General features: G+C 33.9%; 1 protein-coding gene and 2 pseudogenes across 4 annotated transcripts; 2 read left to right on the plus strand and 1 right to left on the minus strand.

Annotated features, from left to right (window-relative positions):
- The first annotated feature begins 428 nt into the window (after positions 1-428).
- Positions 429-6,500, plus strand: LOC114170750 (tropomyosin). Its single transcript, XM_085668416.1, has 12 exons — positions 429-1,010; positions 1,098-1,184; positions 1,380-1,513; positions 2,158-2,216; positions 2,289-2,343; positions 3,375-3,428; positions 3,719-3,758; positions 4,316-4,356; positions 4,427-4,531; positions 5,467-5,514; positions 5,767-5,886; positions 6,031-6,500. The coding sequence occupies exons 1-12, from the start codon at positions 962-964 to the stop codon at positions 6,091-6,093; spliced, it is 855 nt and encodes a 284-aa protein (XP_085524542.1). The 5' UTR covers positions 429-961; the 3' UTR covers positions 6,094-6,500.
- Positions 6,501-6,727: 227 nt separating this feature from the next.
- Positions 6,728-8,600, minus strand: LOC114169099 (organic cation/carnitine transporter 3 pseudogene; annotated as a pseudogene).
- Positions 8,601-11,606: 3,006 nt separating this feature from the next.
- Positions 11,607-15,919, plus strand: LOC114169041 (organic cation/carnitine transporter 3 pseudogene; annotated as a pseudogene). Of its 3 annotated transcripts, none has more exons than XR_003600813.2 (2): positions 11,607-12,173; positions 12,984-13,449. The product of XR_003600813.2 is annotated as an organic cation/carnitine transporter 3 pseudogene, transcript variant X3 (transcript). The 3 variants fall into 3 exon arrangements; XR_014986377.1 differs by lacking the exon at positions 12,984-13,449 and adding an exon at positions 14,066-15,919 and having other exon boundaries at positions 11,910-12,173; XR_014986378.1 differs by lacking the exon at positions 12,984-13,449 and adding an exon at positions 14,075-15,919 and having other exon boundaries at positions 12,039-12,173.
- Positions 15,920-16,325: the final 406 nt, after the last annotated feature.

Consider the following 16,325-nt stretch of genomic DNA (forward strand, 5'->3'; position numbering starts at 1 on the left):
CTTTAACATCAAATCTCTAGTTTGGAAAATAACCCAATAAATGACACGTTTGTCTATTATTATGTTTGGTTTCTTTTTGAAGCCTCGTAAGTTGGAAAAATAAAATCCCTCAAAGTAAATTATAAATCTGAGGTTCGAATTTTATGATTGTTACTTTTGAATTTCTCTAACTACCATCTTTAATTTCACATGACTATATAGGTATAATAAACTGTTAATTTATAAAATGTATAATGATTTTTTTTTGTATTTTTTTAATTGGTCTGAGTATAATTATTTTCTATATATGTAAGATAGATAATAGTTAACTTTCCTATAATAATATAACTTTTTAATATTTCATACATGAAACAAACAGAAAAAGATAAATTGAACATAATTTACAAATTTTGTTTTTTTAATGATTTTTAATTATAACTAGTGTAAACACAGGCGCTATCGCGCCTGTGTGTACGCATTTTTTGAATTATATTAATAATTGATGATATTGTAATGTTATTAATTTAATAAACAAAATAAAAGTATATTTATAAAAAATAAAATAAAATGTACGGAGAAAATAAGAGAAAAATAACTGTTGATGAATAGTAAGAGAAAAAAAGAAAAAGGAGATAAGTAAATAATTTTATAAAAACTTGTAAAAGTAACCGTTAATTTTTAAAAATTTAATAAATAATTAAATTATAAAGGGTAAAGTTGGAATTATGAAATGTGGACACAAAAGAGGGAATCCCCTTTATATATAGTTATAGATATTTAATAATAACTTCTATCATTTTATTAAATTTTAAAAAATACGAATACCTTGTGAATCGTTCTCGCGCCTGGGTTTTGGCAAAAGAGAATGTAGAAGAAAACGTGACAAAGGATAATTAGGATATATAAATACCATTTCCCGCCAAATCCGGGTATAACGGTTTTCTAATCACCGCGAAACTCGTTTCTCTGATTGTGGACGAAGATGGAGGAGTACTTGCAGTACATGAAAACTCTCCGCTCTCAAATGAACGGTACCTGCAAATCGGAATCCATTCACTGTTACTTCATTTATTTATTTATTTTAATCGAACTGAAAATGAAAACTGAAATTGAATTAGACGTGGAGGATGAAGCGGCGAAGATTTCCGTCGAAGAAGAAATGCAACTGACCAACGTACGCACTTTGGAAAACGACATTGAATCAGGTCACCACTTTCCTTCAATTGCCTGTGGAGTGTTCATGACGTCACTATTATTCTATTTATAGAGTTTAGTTTTCTATGAAGTGATTAATCATCATTGATATAATTTATCATAATTATAATATAAGTTTGTAGCAAGGCGAAAGTGTAAAATTCATGCATAATGAACTGAAATAGCTATGCTCTGTAACTGTGCAGCAAAATCGGGAATTACGCAACTCAAGGAAGACACTGAGAAGATGAGGGCCGCAAAGGGCGAGATATGCTCGAAGATACTGGAAAAACAGAAAAGGATTGCCTCTTTGGAGTTTGACACAATCAAACTCTCCCAGGTCTAAGTCAATTGGTTCCATAACATAAATGTTGGCATCAGCATTTCAGCATTTTATAACTGACCACTGCCTTAACTGTGAAAGTGTTGGAACATTTTTTATTTTTTTAGTTGAGCTACCTCTTCCCACTCTGGTGTAGAGCGTGATATGTTCATCGTTATGGTAGGAAAAAAATCAATAAAGTAAAATGAATTAAGTTTCTTTTTTAAATGAAAGTTCGTTTATGTATTAGCTGATTTACGGTAACGGTTGGAGATCCTTCATCAACTAGAAATATATCACAAATATTTATTTTACTTTGTTTTGCAAGATTGAGTGAAAATTCACTTTCTAAGATGATATTTGAGCCATTCAAAATTTAGTCAAATTTGTTAGACCTACCATTCCACCTGTTATCAAGTATCTTGAGTTCAAGAACGCAAAACTGAGATGTGGTAGCTATACTTGCTACAATAAAGTAAAATTAAGTTTAATTTAAAAGTTGTCTTTTATAGTAAGTCTATAATTAATATGGAGATTTGAAATGAAAGCTTTGTAATATGGGTTCTTAGGATTGGTTATGTAGAATTTGGGCCTTATTTCTTGTTTTGGTAAAGTCTTGAGCTGTGTTCATGGTATTCTTATCCTTGACTCTCTACCAACAGACTTTGGAGCTTATTCAGCAAGAGAGAGTTGGGTTATCTTCCAAACTCTCAGAGAAGAGGTAGCTGAAGATACTTAGGGAGTAATCTTACACATTTGATGCATATTCATCTAAGTTGTTTTAACCTTTCAGAGCCTACTATAGCAAGGTTGCGGAGGACATGAATGCCAAATTACAGAAGCAACAGGTTGACTTTCATTATTCTTCTTCTTTGTTATTGCTCCGTGACCTTTGGAGGGTAGGCTCAGTACATGAAAGCAATTGAACAATTAGTAACAATGTTGACATCAAAGGGGTTATTATGTTTGGGAAATAATTCCATTTGAAATACATATACGTGTTATGCGTGGAAGAACGGTTTCCCGTTTTTTACACAAAATTACACTCGTGAACAGTTAGTCTATAAATATTGAGTGCCATCAATCTCTCTCCCTCTGTCTCTCTCCGTCTGTCTCTCTATCTCCCTCACACACACATATATGAATGAATTCTATCATAGACCACCAAACCACCTTTATATGTGGTCTACGATGGACGCACACCTCAAAGCCCAACACGTCCAACCCCTTAATTCCCATATTGTGAGCAAAATGGCCGACATCCCAAGACCCAATATGCCCAATTAGAAACCCTCCCCTTTTTACCTCAATGACACTACCACTACAGCACCCTTTTTTATTCAAATCACCACCGTTCTTAGCTATTGCATTAGTAAAAGGGAGGTCGGGTGAAGAGTCTTTATCATCAGTTCCAAAGAAAAGTCTCTCATCACCACAATGGTGGATAAAAATGTTAACAGATCAATCAATAAAATGATCCGGCCAACAAGTTCTGTAAGGAATCAATAAATAAAAAGTTTGCTAAAGATTATGTTGAGCTGCATTGAAAATCACAAGAGTGCACCGCTACAATTTCAGTAGAAATTTTTTCACTTTTAATTCTTTAATTATTGCTGGTTAGCACTTTTCCTAATGAAATGTCCCATAAATATCGTTTATTTAATTCAGATTTCATTTTCAAAAATATTTTGAGTCCCTTGAAATTAGTTGATTTTTTCTTATGTTCAAATCCGGAGGGATTACCTTTTTGTTCACTGAGTAAATCTATTTTCCTGCATCCTTGTCCCATTAATTCTATCTTGTTATCAGCTATGCTTTCATTTTCACGCGAGTTCTTTCATTCAGTTGCAACTTTGTACTGAAAAGAAGTATTTTGCAGGAATGGGTCAGTAGTACTCGGAATATTAGCAGGGAACTGCAAAAGCATGACTTGGTATGCCTTTTTTATTCTTACCAATAACTATAAGCCATTTATCAGGACTACTCGTATATAACCTAAAGTTCCTGTGAAAATAAGGCTCCTTGGCAAGTGTTTGAGCAAACTTCTTGAGCTTGCTTATTTATTTAATTCTAAGGAAATGGTATGATTTTGTTTTATAAATTATTGACTAAAAGGAAGAATAAAGCAAACAAAACTTCATCCCATTCTCAGGTTGTATTGATTTAATTATTTGATCTATATGCTTTTCTGATTCTTGTCACTTTCTTTTTGGATTTATACAGGTCACCGGAAAGGTGGTGGGGGAAATAAGTAAAGCTGAAGGCATGGCTCTATACTTTAGTGTGGTGTTTGACACAACGTTTTACGAAAAAGGACTCTTAAACTCCACCAAAACTTTCAGGAGAATCTTTTTCTTTGCTTCTACCAAAGCAATTTTCTTAAAAGAAGAGAGATAAACATGTTCAAATAACTCGACACAAATTTGATAGCAACGCATGATCAAACCAATGTTCTTGTATTTTAAGATGCATTAGAGTTGTGACTGTCTATCACATTGTTGGACTGTTTCTAAGATAGCATGGCTTGGTTTAATTTCTCAAATTGAGAACCAATTGAGTTTTGTTCAGCAGTTTAAGCTTAAACTCAAACCACCCCATGAATACCTACTTATATCTGCTTACTGTAACTAAATCAGTAATGATTGAGATACCTTGGTTTTGTCAAGGCTGAACATTGAATCGGATGTTTATTATTATTATTATTATTATTATTATTATTATTATTATTATTATTATTATTATTATTTTGTTAACGGGCATTTTATAATCCATTTTTTAAAACTAAATTTGATGTACAAGCTTTCGTTTCATAACTTACAGGAAAGACTGGTGCGACTTGTAACCTTGTCGTGGATAACTTGGTAGACCACTTCTTTCATAAATATATACTACAATGGCGTTGGAATCTGCTAATTTATTTTTGTTTGACAGGGAAGTGTTGTAAGGACCAATTTAATCAATGAATTGGATTCTGCTAAAGCAAGGCTTGAGGAGATTCTTACTCTGAAAGCCAAGGTTCTTACCGAGAACACCAAGGTTAGTTATCTGCATCCCATTTAGGTTGTGAAGTATACATTACTCAAGCTTTCGGTTGTTAAATTTGTTTTTGCTGAGTGCAATTTTTTTATAGCAAATACAATGAAATATTTAATTCATTCTAGAAACAAAAATTCAATTTTAAATTAAACAAAATAATTACAATAAGATTTAAATTCTCCTGGTCCCTCCTAATTTTTTAAAATGCGTTCTAAAATAACCTTTCTTCTTTCTCTTTACTTTTTCCATTTCAGCCATATTTTTTTATTACAATACATGACTGAATATGTACATGGAACATCCCATTTACCGTGATCAAGGTTGAACCCTGGCGTTTTAAGCATACGTTAATATTCTAATTTAAAAAGATTCAGTGTCTTCGAAGTTTGATCTGCTGAATTTTTGGAAAATTGATCAATTATACAAATGGATAGGCAAGGACACTTTTTCCTACATGCTCTTTAATTAAAATATAGAGAGCTGCAAATAAAAAAAAATTCTTCAATTTAGTCTTTATTTCTCCAGTTTATAACTGCCTTCTACATGAAAATTGTGGTTCATTCTATTTAAATGTTGTTTCATCTAATCATGGATCAATTTCTCCTTAACTGAATTGATATTCTTTTTCCGGTTAGCAAAAGTTATTTTCCGAAAATTACCATTTTTCAAGTTTTAACAAAGTTAACTAGTTGCAGCCATTTTCCCCTCGATAAGTTTGTTAAAATAGTCGATGATTGATTTTTGCAAACATAGGGATGCAAAAAATGATCCTGAAGCGTAATTAGGGGTGTAAAGATACTCTAGGATTTCTTTTCCAACCTTTAGTTCTTTCAAGAAAATAAGAATAGGAAGATTTTGATGTTTAATATGGCATTATGTTTACATTTTCAGTATACTTTATTTGCTTCTTACTATTATGTCTTTTTTGTCTTTAGATAAAACTGGCTATCGAGGATGTGAAGTGCAGAGAAAATGAGTTTAAGGTCTGTTGTTATTTTGCAAGAATTATTGAGAAACGTGTGATTATCATAATTTCCACTGTTAGGATGATCAAGTGGAAAACGATTTCCATTTTATATATAAGTTTTTCCCTATACATTCATTTATATTAGATCTTTGATTGGTAAGCTGTTGTTTTCTTTTCTTCTCTTATTGAGGCAAGTAATAAATTTGTGACTTATTATCAATGATTTTGTAAATTATTTTATTTAACTCTAATGAACGAACTACGCTAGCCGGAGCTGAAAGCAGCAGGTTTAACTGCTCTTGAAGAGGAATATAAAGCTCTTTTGTCAGACAAAGCTGCAGAAACTGAATACTTGCAATCTCTAGAGAGACAAGTTGAGAAACTTAAGGTAAGATAAGTTTAATCCACAAAAATTTTTACGAGGTACTTAAATAGTTATCCGGAAAAATCATGACTTCAAATAGGAATAATCAAGTGACAATTCATTATCTTAATTTCCCTTGTACTCATGGAGATGCCTCTGATTTTACAGGAGATTCGTCATGTGGTAAAATGTGCTTGTGGAGAGGAATACACAGTCGCTTTAAATAATTAATATTTTTAGAGAACATGAAACTTCTGGAGGCTGTGAATTTAGCTGTTCACGTTGATCTTGATACAACTGTACATCATTTTGGAAAAGAAATGAATGGTTTCTTGACTATGATTATATTTTTCTCGATATATTAATATACAAAACTTTTGATTGATTTCTAGGTTGTTGTACTAGGATTTACAACAAATCAATCTAATAAGAATGTTTGAGGAAGGCCCAATTCAATAGACAAGGCTGAGTAATCACAGTGCATGCAGAAGCAATCACACAATATTCAGACTCACTGTATGATATGGATTTTGGAGGCATGATAGTGCTTCTTGTGTTATGACATGATATCAGCATGTACAGTAAACATCCACCCATAATGTAGCAACTTGTACTGAGACAAGACAATCGGCCAAATCGACATCACTAGAGTCTAAATGATAGGCATGAAATGGGGATGGAAATATAATATGTTAGAGAGAACCAAGTCGATATCACGTGATGTGGACGGGGTAGTAATAGCCAAATGTAAATGCATGCCATTAAGACTGCTTTAATTTGATCCTTTAAAATTTTAAAAAGTTTAATCTGATATTTTCAACCTTTTTAAAATGATTCATTTGGCCTTTTCCGTCTTAGAAGTGTATGCACATGTATGGATATGATTTATTCCTTAAATTTAATGTTAACAATATTCTTGTTTCAAAAAGAAAATAATCATTGTAAAAAGAAAATTGGGTCTTCTTCCCCAAATTCTCCAATGTTGCTTTTGTAAGAAAATTTTATTCAACAAGAAAACGTACATAACTTTTCCTAACAAATAATGCAGCATACACACTGAACCTACAAAAACAACATAAGCTGACCCACTTCATCATTTTATGCAGATAGGTTGTCCTTTTTCTCTTGCTGGTCCATGGTATCAGAAAGAGCTACTCCTATGGTCTCAGGCAAACAGACCAAAGTGAAACAGGATGAAATTATAACCACTCCAAACACCCCATAAGAGAAAAATTCATTCTTCCTCCCCGCAGATATAAGAAATGGACTGAATATGTTACCAAACACAACGGCTTGCCTCACCAACGAGGTCGTCGTGTTCCGTACACTCGTCGGAAACACCTCTACGACGTAAATGAGAAACACATTATAAGCAGTGACAGTACTGAAAAATGCCACCAACGATATCCCCACCTTCGCTACTTTCACCCCATTGCTAACCACTGCACACAACATGCAGCATATCCCACTCGCTACAGAGAATGCAAGAATCGAGGGCTTTCTCCTGCAGTTTGCCAAGAAATATGTGGCCACACAAGAGGGTATTTCCATGAAAGCATTGAACACAACGCCCAAGTAAATGTCGAATCCCAAGTTCCCCACGGCCAAAGGCATGCCAAAATACACCATCCCAATCCCAAGACCAAGCACCATCATTGCCACCACCCGTTTGCCAACCCAGCTTCTCTCAAACAACTCTGCTATCGATGAGTAAAGTCCCAAAATTGACTTTTGTTTAACAGCAGGAACTTTTAGTAGCCCTGCAGTTATATTAGAACCATTTTCTACCGCAGATTCAGAAATTCCTGTAAGCATTGCCATGGCTTCTTGCTCTCGACCTTGCATGAGAAGCCACCTCGGAGACTCCGCAACAAAGAGGTAAGCAATCACAGAATAACAAACAGCAGGAACCGAAGTCCACACATAGAGAGATTTCCATGAGGAATTTCTGTTTAAATAAGCTATTCCAGGCAAGGTCATGTACCCCAAAGTGAAGCAAAAATACTCAACAATCCCCACAGTAAACCTCCACTCTGTGCTCACTTTCTCCGTGAGTAACACCAGAACACAGGTCCCAATGGAAGAACGCCAAAAGCCAATGAGGAACTTAAAAGCGGAGTAGGTCCAAACATTGGTGGAGAAGACAATGGTAGCAGAAGCTAAGGACATAAAAAAACAGGACATAACAAGGAGGTTCTTTCTTCCGAGAGATGTGTCGGCCAAGGTGGCAAGAAGAAAGGAACCAAGAAAGCAACCGAGGAAGAAGGAGGATTGAGGTAAACCTGTGATGAAGCTGGTGGCGCATTGAAGGCCAAACTGTGATATGATTGTCTTGGAAGAAGGTCCATCCCATGCCCATGATGACCTTGGGAGCTTGCAGATGTCGGAATGTGAGGTGCATGTTGTGGGATCTGCGCAGTGCCAAGTGGGGTACTCGTCGGAGTAAATGGCCATGAAGGATTGCTGTGCATCGAAGTACATAGCGGCCGAGACAAGGATGCATTGAATCATCCCCGACCACCCAAATCTTCGCAAACCATTTTCTATCATTTCCTCCGAATACTGAATCTTGTTTTCCTGCACAACTGGAACTGAATCTTCCATCTCTCTCCTGCGTTTGCAGTAACAGGAGGCAGAGGGTTATGAACACCAAAATCAAGTGCTGCTTCAAAAAATGGGCTTCTCTTGGTACAGCCGTTGGTTAAAATCGTCACCCAATCCGGCCCCTACTTTTGGGCTAAGAAAAAGTTGAAAAAACGTTGATTTTATATTATTTAAAGACTTTTACGAGATTAAAATAGTTTTAACAAAAATTAACTTTTATATTTTTAAAAGATTTTAAAAGAAAAAGAAAGTAAATAGTTATAAGAGATAATATCAAATAGTAATAAAAAAAAGGTTAAATATATTTTTAGTGTCTGAAATTTAATTCAAAATTGGAATTTTACCTATCTCATAAATTTTGGTTCTTAAACTTTAAAAATGAATGAATATAGTACTTTTAACTTAATTACATTAACTTATTTTGAGGTGTTGAATGCATTTTCTAAAAAATATTAAAAAAAAAATGTGTCAAATGGTGTAAACAACTCCAATACTAACATTTTAGTATTCAAAGAAGATTCTTTTTCAATTTTTAAATCCTTTTTTTCTTATCGAGTTCAATATTCATGAGATTTATCAATATTTATTTGTTTCGAATAAAAGCAAAATTACTAGAAAGATTAATATATCTAGAATATATAATAATATATACGAAGCTATTCGTCCACCCCCACATATTTAATAACTTCTCCTAGAAAAAATTTGTAATACTTATTCCATTCGTAATTCCATCAATTCTTTTTTTATCAAAAAAAAAGAATTTAATTTCACTAATATTTTGATACTAGCAATTAAAGATTTTTCATAAAAAAGATCTATATAACCATAATTATATGACCAATTATATATCATATTTTGAAAATGATCGGGAACATTTTTTTAAAGAAAACTTTTTTCAAATAAATTTAATAAATTCAAATTTTTTAAATAGGAATAAACCGATTTGTAAAAAAAAGATTATTTTCGTTCATTTTTTAAGTTTAAGGACCAAAACGTATCAAAATTTAAGACATAGACGACTTCTAATTTAGGATCAAATTTCAAGAACTAATAGTGTAAAAAAATCACCGTAAAAAAGTTATATATTTCTCCAAATATGGTTTAGATTGTCCGTGTCATTCTCCAAATTATATACGATTCGTGTTTGTTTTCGTATATGATACGATTCCTGATTATACTACAGGACGTCTGAATTACTTCAACTATGGTGATCGAAATTGAATAGAGGACTTTGTAATCACGCTGAAGAAGCATTTTATGATCGTGTTTAAAGTTAAAACGCAACGTACGCATCCTTATCATAATACCCTACTTAACCATTCTCAATTTGTAATTAAAATGATCTAAAAGAATTAGTAAACTAATATTAAAAGTTATTATTAAGTGAGTGTAAAATAAAAATGGGGTTTCAAGATATCAAGATCCTTTTAAATATGTTCTTGAAGACTGCCGCTATCTTTAGATTAAGCATAATGCCACCATCTACGACCCTTTTTCTCTTGTTTAATTCTAAATCTCATGACGTATGAAATTCTTTAAATGTTTCATTTTGTTCTTACTCTAATCTTTTATAATATTATTTCCAATTCCAAATTTAATCCTTTAAGGATTTTAAGAAGAATAAAAATAAACAAAAAGAAGTTGAACTTTCTTATCTTCAAAAGTTCAATTCTATTCTATTCTATCATAACCATGAAACATCACACAATGTCTTTGCCTTTAAGTTTAACTATAAATTTTAAACAATTTATTATTGAGAGTACTGTTATTTAATCCTATATAATTTGGTATTTACATTATAGTGTTAACTATAAAATCTATATATTGTTCTTTTTAAGTTACTATATTAAGTGTTAATCGATATTCACTATAAGAAATCTCCTACTTAATTAGAGAGATCAATGAGAAAAAATATTTGTAATTAATTTCTCATTAATTTATGAAAAAATAACAAAGGAATAAAATTGTAACGTGTTCATAATAAAATAGTTACAGATTTATAAAACATATATTTGTAGTTAATCTCTCACTAATTGTGAGAAAGTAAGAAAGAAATAAAATTGTAGGTATTTCGTAACAAAATAACTATAAATTTACCGGAACATATATTTGTAAATAATCTCTCATTAATTTGTAAAAAAATAGCAAAATAACAAGAAATAAAATTACGGTTTGTTTTTGACAAAATATTTACAGATTTACCAAAACATATATTTGTACCTAATCCATCTCTATTAAAATTATAGTTTAAATATATATTTTTTAATTTAAATATGTTAAACTTATTTTTAGTTTAAATATTTTAAAATTATTTTTAATTTAAATATTTGAAATTTATTTTTAATTTAAATATTTTGAAATTTATTTTTAATTTAAATATTTTGAAATTTATTTTAGAATATTTTTAGAAATAATATACTTGATACTTTAACTATAGAATTTGTCTTCTTCCATGGATTTAGCTTTTGCGGATGTTTCTCTCCGATAGAATTTGGGTATCATTGATATGGAGCAAATGCAGTACCCATTAAGAGAATTTAATATATGTTAATTATCATCACTAAAATAATTGATTACAAAAAATAATACTATTGAGATAATTTAACTTCTGTAATTATCTCGAATACACTTGTACTCCTTTATTACATGTAGATTCCAAATTCAGTCGAATCTTATTAAATTTATTGTTGTGTATGCAAATGTTATGGAATGAATTTCTCCACTACTGATCTCTTTGAATATTTTAATTCAATTTACGTGTTCTTAATATAGTTTTCAATTTGACATGTTTGAAGTTGTGATTTTTTTTTTTTTGAATCTTTACAACAGTAGTTTATCATGTGGAAAAAACAAGTTCAAAATCTAACTGAAAAAAAAAAAGTTACAAAGTATTTTTATTTAATTTCAAAGTATTTTATCAGCCTTTATTTCTTTCTTTTAGTTTATTTTGCCTTTAAGTTCTTATTTTTAACTTGTAACTTTTAATAGGTCAACCGCTACCATTATTTTTAAGTTACAAAGTTCTTATTTATCTGTATTGTCACATAAATAACTCCAAAGGACATCCAAAAACATTTCTATAAGTCAACAGCTGTTCTTTCAACTATTCTAAAATCACTCAGAATTTTGAAATCAGAGTGCAAAAACCCAATAACCTTTATTTTGACCTTTCATCACTAGGGAGTAACAATCAGTTCAACGATATCAGATATAGGAACGTCAAAATGGGCCGGACTCGACGAGCCGGCCCGCCAGACCGACCAAAAAAACATGGGTCGGATCAAAAAATTCAGCCTACCAACCCGAGACAGTCTGGTCCGTCAAGTCCGATAACCCGTCGGACCAGCCCACGGGCCAAAACCGGCCAGGCCACGGGCCGAATGAGTTACTAATAAATCATAAAAAACACGTGCACTCTTCCTTTCCAAACATCACACTCTCTTCTCTTCTCCTCCACTCCACTCCACTCCACTCCACTCCACTCCACTCCACCCGCGTTTTGGGAAACCAGAAAAGAGACCACCCACTTTTCTTTCTCCTCCACCCACGTCGCTGGCGAGGAAACACGAAGGCAGAGTGCAGGCCATTCACGACGTCTCCATCGGACTGCGATTCACGAAGGCAAAGCGCAGTGAACGGAGAACGCAGAGCCACCATCGGACTGCGATTCACGACGATTCCGACGGCCACCACCACCGCGAAGATAGGTTTGTTCGTAATTTGAGTTCTGGTTCTTTTTTTTTTTCGATTTGTGACCTAAATTTATGATTTTCGTAACCCTAAAATTGGTTTCCCTAAATTGGAGGTTATGGTGTATGTGTGGTTGTTGTTGCTGCGATTTGCCCTTGTTTGATTGGACCCATTCTGTAAATCGTAATTGTTGTGCTGTTCTTGCTTAAAATTTTCCCCCAATTTCAATTTCGTAGACAACGAGATGTGTTGTTTTCTAAATTGGTGCGGTGGTGCTGGGTTTAAGGGTGGCGAGGTGTGAAGGGGTTTTGGAGTGGAAGAAGAAGTAGTGAGTGGTGTTGTGTTGCTGTTTACAGATACATTGTTTGTTGATAAGTAATTGCTGCCACTGCTTGTTATTAACATGTGTGTACTGTCCTCTGGATGTTTCTAAATCTTGCCTACTGATGATCAATAGAGAAGTCTTGCCACATGTGTGTAACTCATTCGGCCCGCGGGCAATGTTACAGGCATTTACATGGTAATACTAACAATGCTGTAGCTTGCACGTTATTTTTTTTATTTCGCTTTATAGGTTAACTCTTTTGTTTGGGGTTTATTTCTTCTATTGCCATTTGCTGATGTGAGAATGCACAATCACTAAAATAGGGCAGTAGAGAAGTCAGTTACAGCTTTTTCTTTTTCAACCTTTTGTGCGTTTGTAGCTGTCACTGCTTATATGTGTTGGTTTCACAGCCACCATAGTTCACTCTTTAAATCCATGGTAGAAGTCAACAAATCTAACAGTTGTGGTATTCAAATATCAAACACATACAACTAAATTTCAGATTGGTAAGACTCCAAGGAGGCAAGAACTTTCCGTATGTTTTCTGACGAGCCATGTACACCATCTCACCAACTAAAACATAAGAAATCTTAGATGTTGTTGATGGAAATGGATGATGAAGAACCAAAGGATGAAGAGATAGAGCTAATAGAAAGAAATGGAGTGACAATTGTGACTACTACTAATGGGGACACATTGCCACAGTGTGTTGCTGTTTTGATGAATTATTCACCACCCTTGCTGTTTTGATTTTCTGTTATTCACCACCCTTGCTGTTTTGATGAATTATTTACTATCTTTTTAAGGAATTCCATATTCATATGTCTATTGATGGTGTTATGTTGTTGTACAAGCCCTGATTTGAGTGACTCGGTTATTTGAGTGACTAATAATGTGTATGGAGGTTGATCTTGCTGAATTTTGTCGAATTTGATTTTTTAGTGACATGTATTTGATTTTTTGAATCACTTTTAAAGCTGAACATTATTTGTGGTTCTATTTGTTTTGTTTGTATTAGGATTTAGTGAATCAGATTTAATATCATGGATGAGCATGAGTCTAATTCTAATCCTCCTCCAAGTAAAGATCATGAAACTGAAAATGTGTGTACTGAGTCTGAGAATGTTGATGTAGTTGAAGAGGATATGTTATTATATATTGCATTCCAGGGCTGTTTTTGTGTTGTGATAATAGATCATTGTTGTTGTACAGATGTGAAAAAAATTCAAAATTAAAATCTGACTGATTGGGCCAAAAATTATACAGATCAGAAAAAACTGGCGGGCCCGCCAGCCCGCGGGCCGGGCCAAAAAATGTAGCCCGTTTTACCATGTCGGGCCAGCCCTGCCCGGCTCGTTTAATATGGGCCAAAATCGGGCCGGGTCAAAACGGGCCGGGCTGGCCCGTTTTGACACCCCTAATCAGATATCAATAATTATATTTTTCATTTTTTGAGAAAAAAGAAATCTAAATTCTGATTCTAAATCTTGTTTTTTTGGAAACCATTTATCTCAACTCATACCAAGAAAGATAAAAAATGTAAAATCTCACTCATCCTAAGAACACTCTCTGAATCTGCATCAGCAAACACAGAATTGAAATGGAGGATTCGGTTAAAGATGCAACCAAGTCTAGTTCTGTTCTTCAGCAACAACAGAAGATAATTGTGTCGTGGGATGAAATGATAGAGAAGGGTTTGGGGAACTTCGGGTGGACACAGTTCCTTCAATGCATCCTCGTATCAGTGGCAATGTTCTTCGATTCACAGCAACTATTCATAGCAATCTACACTGATGATTACCCGACATGGCACTGCACCAACCACACCACAACATGTACCTCAAATTCCGACATCTGCAAGCTCCCAAAGACATCATGGGCATGGGATGGACCCTCTTCCAAGACAATCATTTCACAGTTTGGCCTTGAATGCGCCACCAGCTTCATCACAGGTTTACCTCAATCCTCCTTCTTCCTAGGTTGTCTTCTTGGTTCCTTTCTTCTTGCCACCTTAGCCGACACATCTCTCGGAAGAAAGAACATGATCATTCTGTCTTGTTTATCAATGTCCGTAATTTCACTCATCATCATCTTCTCCACCAACGTCTGGATCTACTCGGCGCTGAAATTCCTCATCGGGTTCTGTCGATCATCGATCTCAACATGTTGCTTGGTGTTGCTCATGGAGAAAGTGAGCACCGAGTGGAGGTTCACGGCGGGGATTATAGAGTTTGTGTTCTTCACATCAGGGTACATGTCCTTGCCCGGTGTAGCGTACGCCAACAGAAATTCTCCATGGAAATATCTTTACGTTTGGATTTCTCTTCCTGCCCTCTCTTACTCTCTCATCGCATACCTTTTCGTCACCGAGTCTCCAAGGTGGCTTCTCATGCAAGGTCGAGTCAAAGAAGCCATGGAAATGCTCAAAGGAGTTCATGACAACGCTGCACCAGAAGAAAATGGTGTTTCAACAACAGATACGTATAATTATCTCAAAAGGGTTGATGTTTCCACATTAAATACTGAATCTTGTGAAGAAAAAAGTGATCTTGAAAGGAGTGAAGAGAAAAAGAAAAAAAGGGTTTCGTTTTCCAAACCATACTCATCAGTAGCAGTGTTGTTGAGAACAAGTTGGGGTCCGAAACGGATGGTGGGAGTTATGGGGCTAGGTCTTGGCATTGGAATGGTGTATTTTGGGATGCCATTAGCAGTGGGAAACTTGAACTACAACATTTACCTTGCAGTGGTGTTGAATGCTTTGATGGAAATACCCTCTTGCGTGGTGACCTATTTCTTGGGAAAGTGTGGGAGAAAGTTATCGATTTTTGTGTTCTCAGTGGGAAGTGGGATATGTTGCATAGTGTGTGTGGTGATACGCAGTGAAGGTGTTAAGGTGTGGGTTGCAGTGGCATCGTTTTTCTGTGCATGCACTGCATTTAACGTGTTTCTGATATACATGGTGGAGCTGTTTCCGACATGCGTGAGGAACACTACAGCATCACTTGCGAGACAAGCTGTGGTGTTTGGCTGCGTGTTCAGTCCGTTTCTGATAGCTGCAGGGAGAAAGAACAACCTTTTCTCTTATGGTGTTTTTGGAGTGCTTATAATTTCCTCCACTTTAACGTTGTTGAGTTTGCCTGAGACCAGAGGAATGCCTCTTTCTGACACCATGGATCAGCAAGAGATGAAAGAAGGAAACTTCCCTCTGTCATGTTAATGGGTGACAAGGCAAATTTTTTATGCTTTTCTGAAGTTTCGTAGGGTGAAAGGTCTTAAACTTGTTTATTTTTCTTTTCTTTTAATTTTATCTGCTTAGAGTAAATTATTAGAGTAAATTATCTTTGATTTAATTAATCGGATAATACACACTTTTATTTAGATGTATCAATTTGATATCCGCATTTAAAAAGATGTCAATTAAGTTTCAACTTTTGAAAAGATGTCTCAATTAGGACATTTCGAGCAAAAAATTATTAATAGCGTTAACAATATTGATATTTAAAGTGATTTACAAAACTAAGTATTGATATTTATATCAAAATTTAGTGATAAAAATAATGAATTATTAAAAGCGGGTACCAAAGACACATCTAAACAAAAATGAATATCATCCGACTAATTAAATCAATTACCTTTTCATGTTCTATGTATATCTCTTTTGTTAACTTGTTTTCTTTGCTTTATTTATAGAAATGTGAAGCAAATTTTGAAATAGCAATTAATGTATATCGTATGTATTGATTGTTTTAAGAACACTTGAAAATTGTTTTTCATTTTGATTTATTTATTTTTATTTTGTTTGACCTAATTATCATATATTGATTCAAATTGTATCGTAAAATAC

The sequence above is a fragment of the Vigna unguiculata genome, chromosome 11 (assembly GCF_037176805.1).
Source record: "Vigna unguiculata cultivar grain cowpea cultivar isolate G323 ecotype 2 chromosome 11, ASM3717680v1, whole genome shotgun sequence".
Classification (NCBI taxonomy): Eukaryota; Viridiplantae; Streptophyta; class Magnoliopsida; order Fabales; family Fabaceae; genus Vigna; species Vigna unguiculata.

Bases quoted from the DNA above. Each gene is read 5' to 3' on its own strand.
- LOC114170750 (XM_085668416.1), top strand. From the start codon at position 962: ATGGAGGAGTACTTGCAGTACATGAAAACTCTCCGCTCTCAAATGAAC. The intron at 1,011-1,097 runs GTACCTGCAAAT...AAATTGAATTAG, and splicing joins TCTCCGCTCTCAAATGAACG to ACGTGGAGGATGAAGCGGCG. The intron at 2,217-2,288 runs GTAGCTGAAGAT...TTAACCTTTCAG, and splicing joins TCCAAACTCTCAGAGAAGAG to AGCCTACTATAGCAAGGTTG.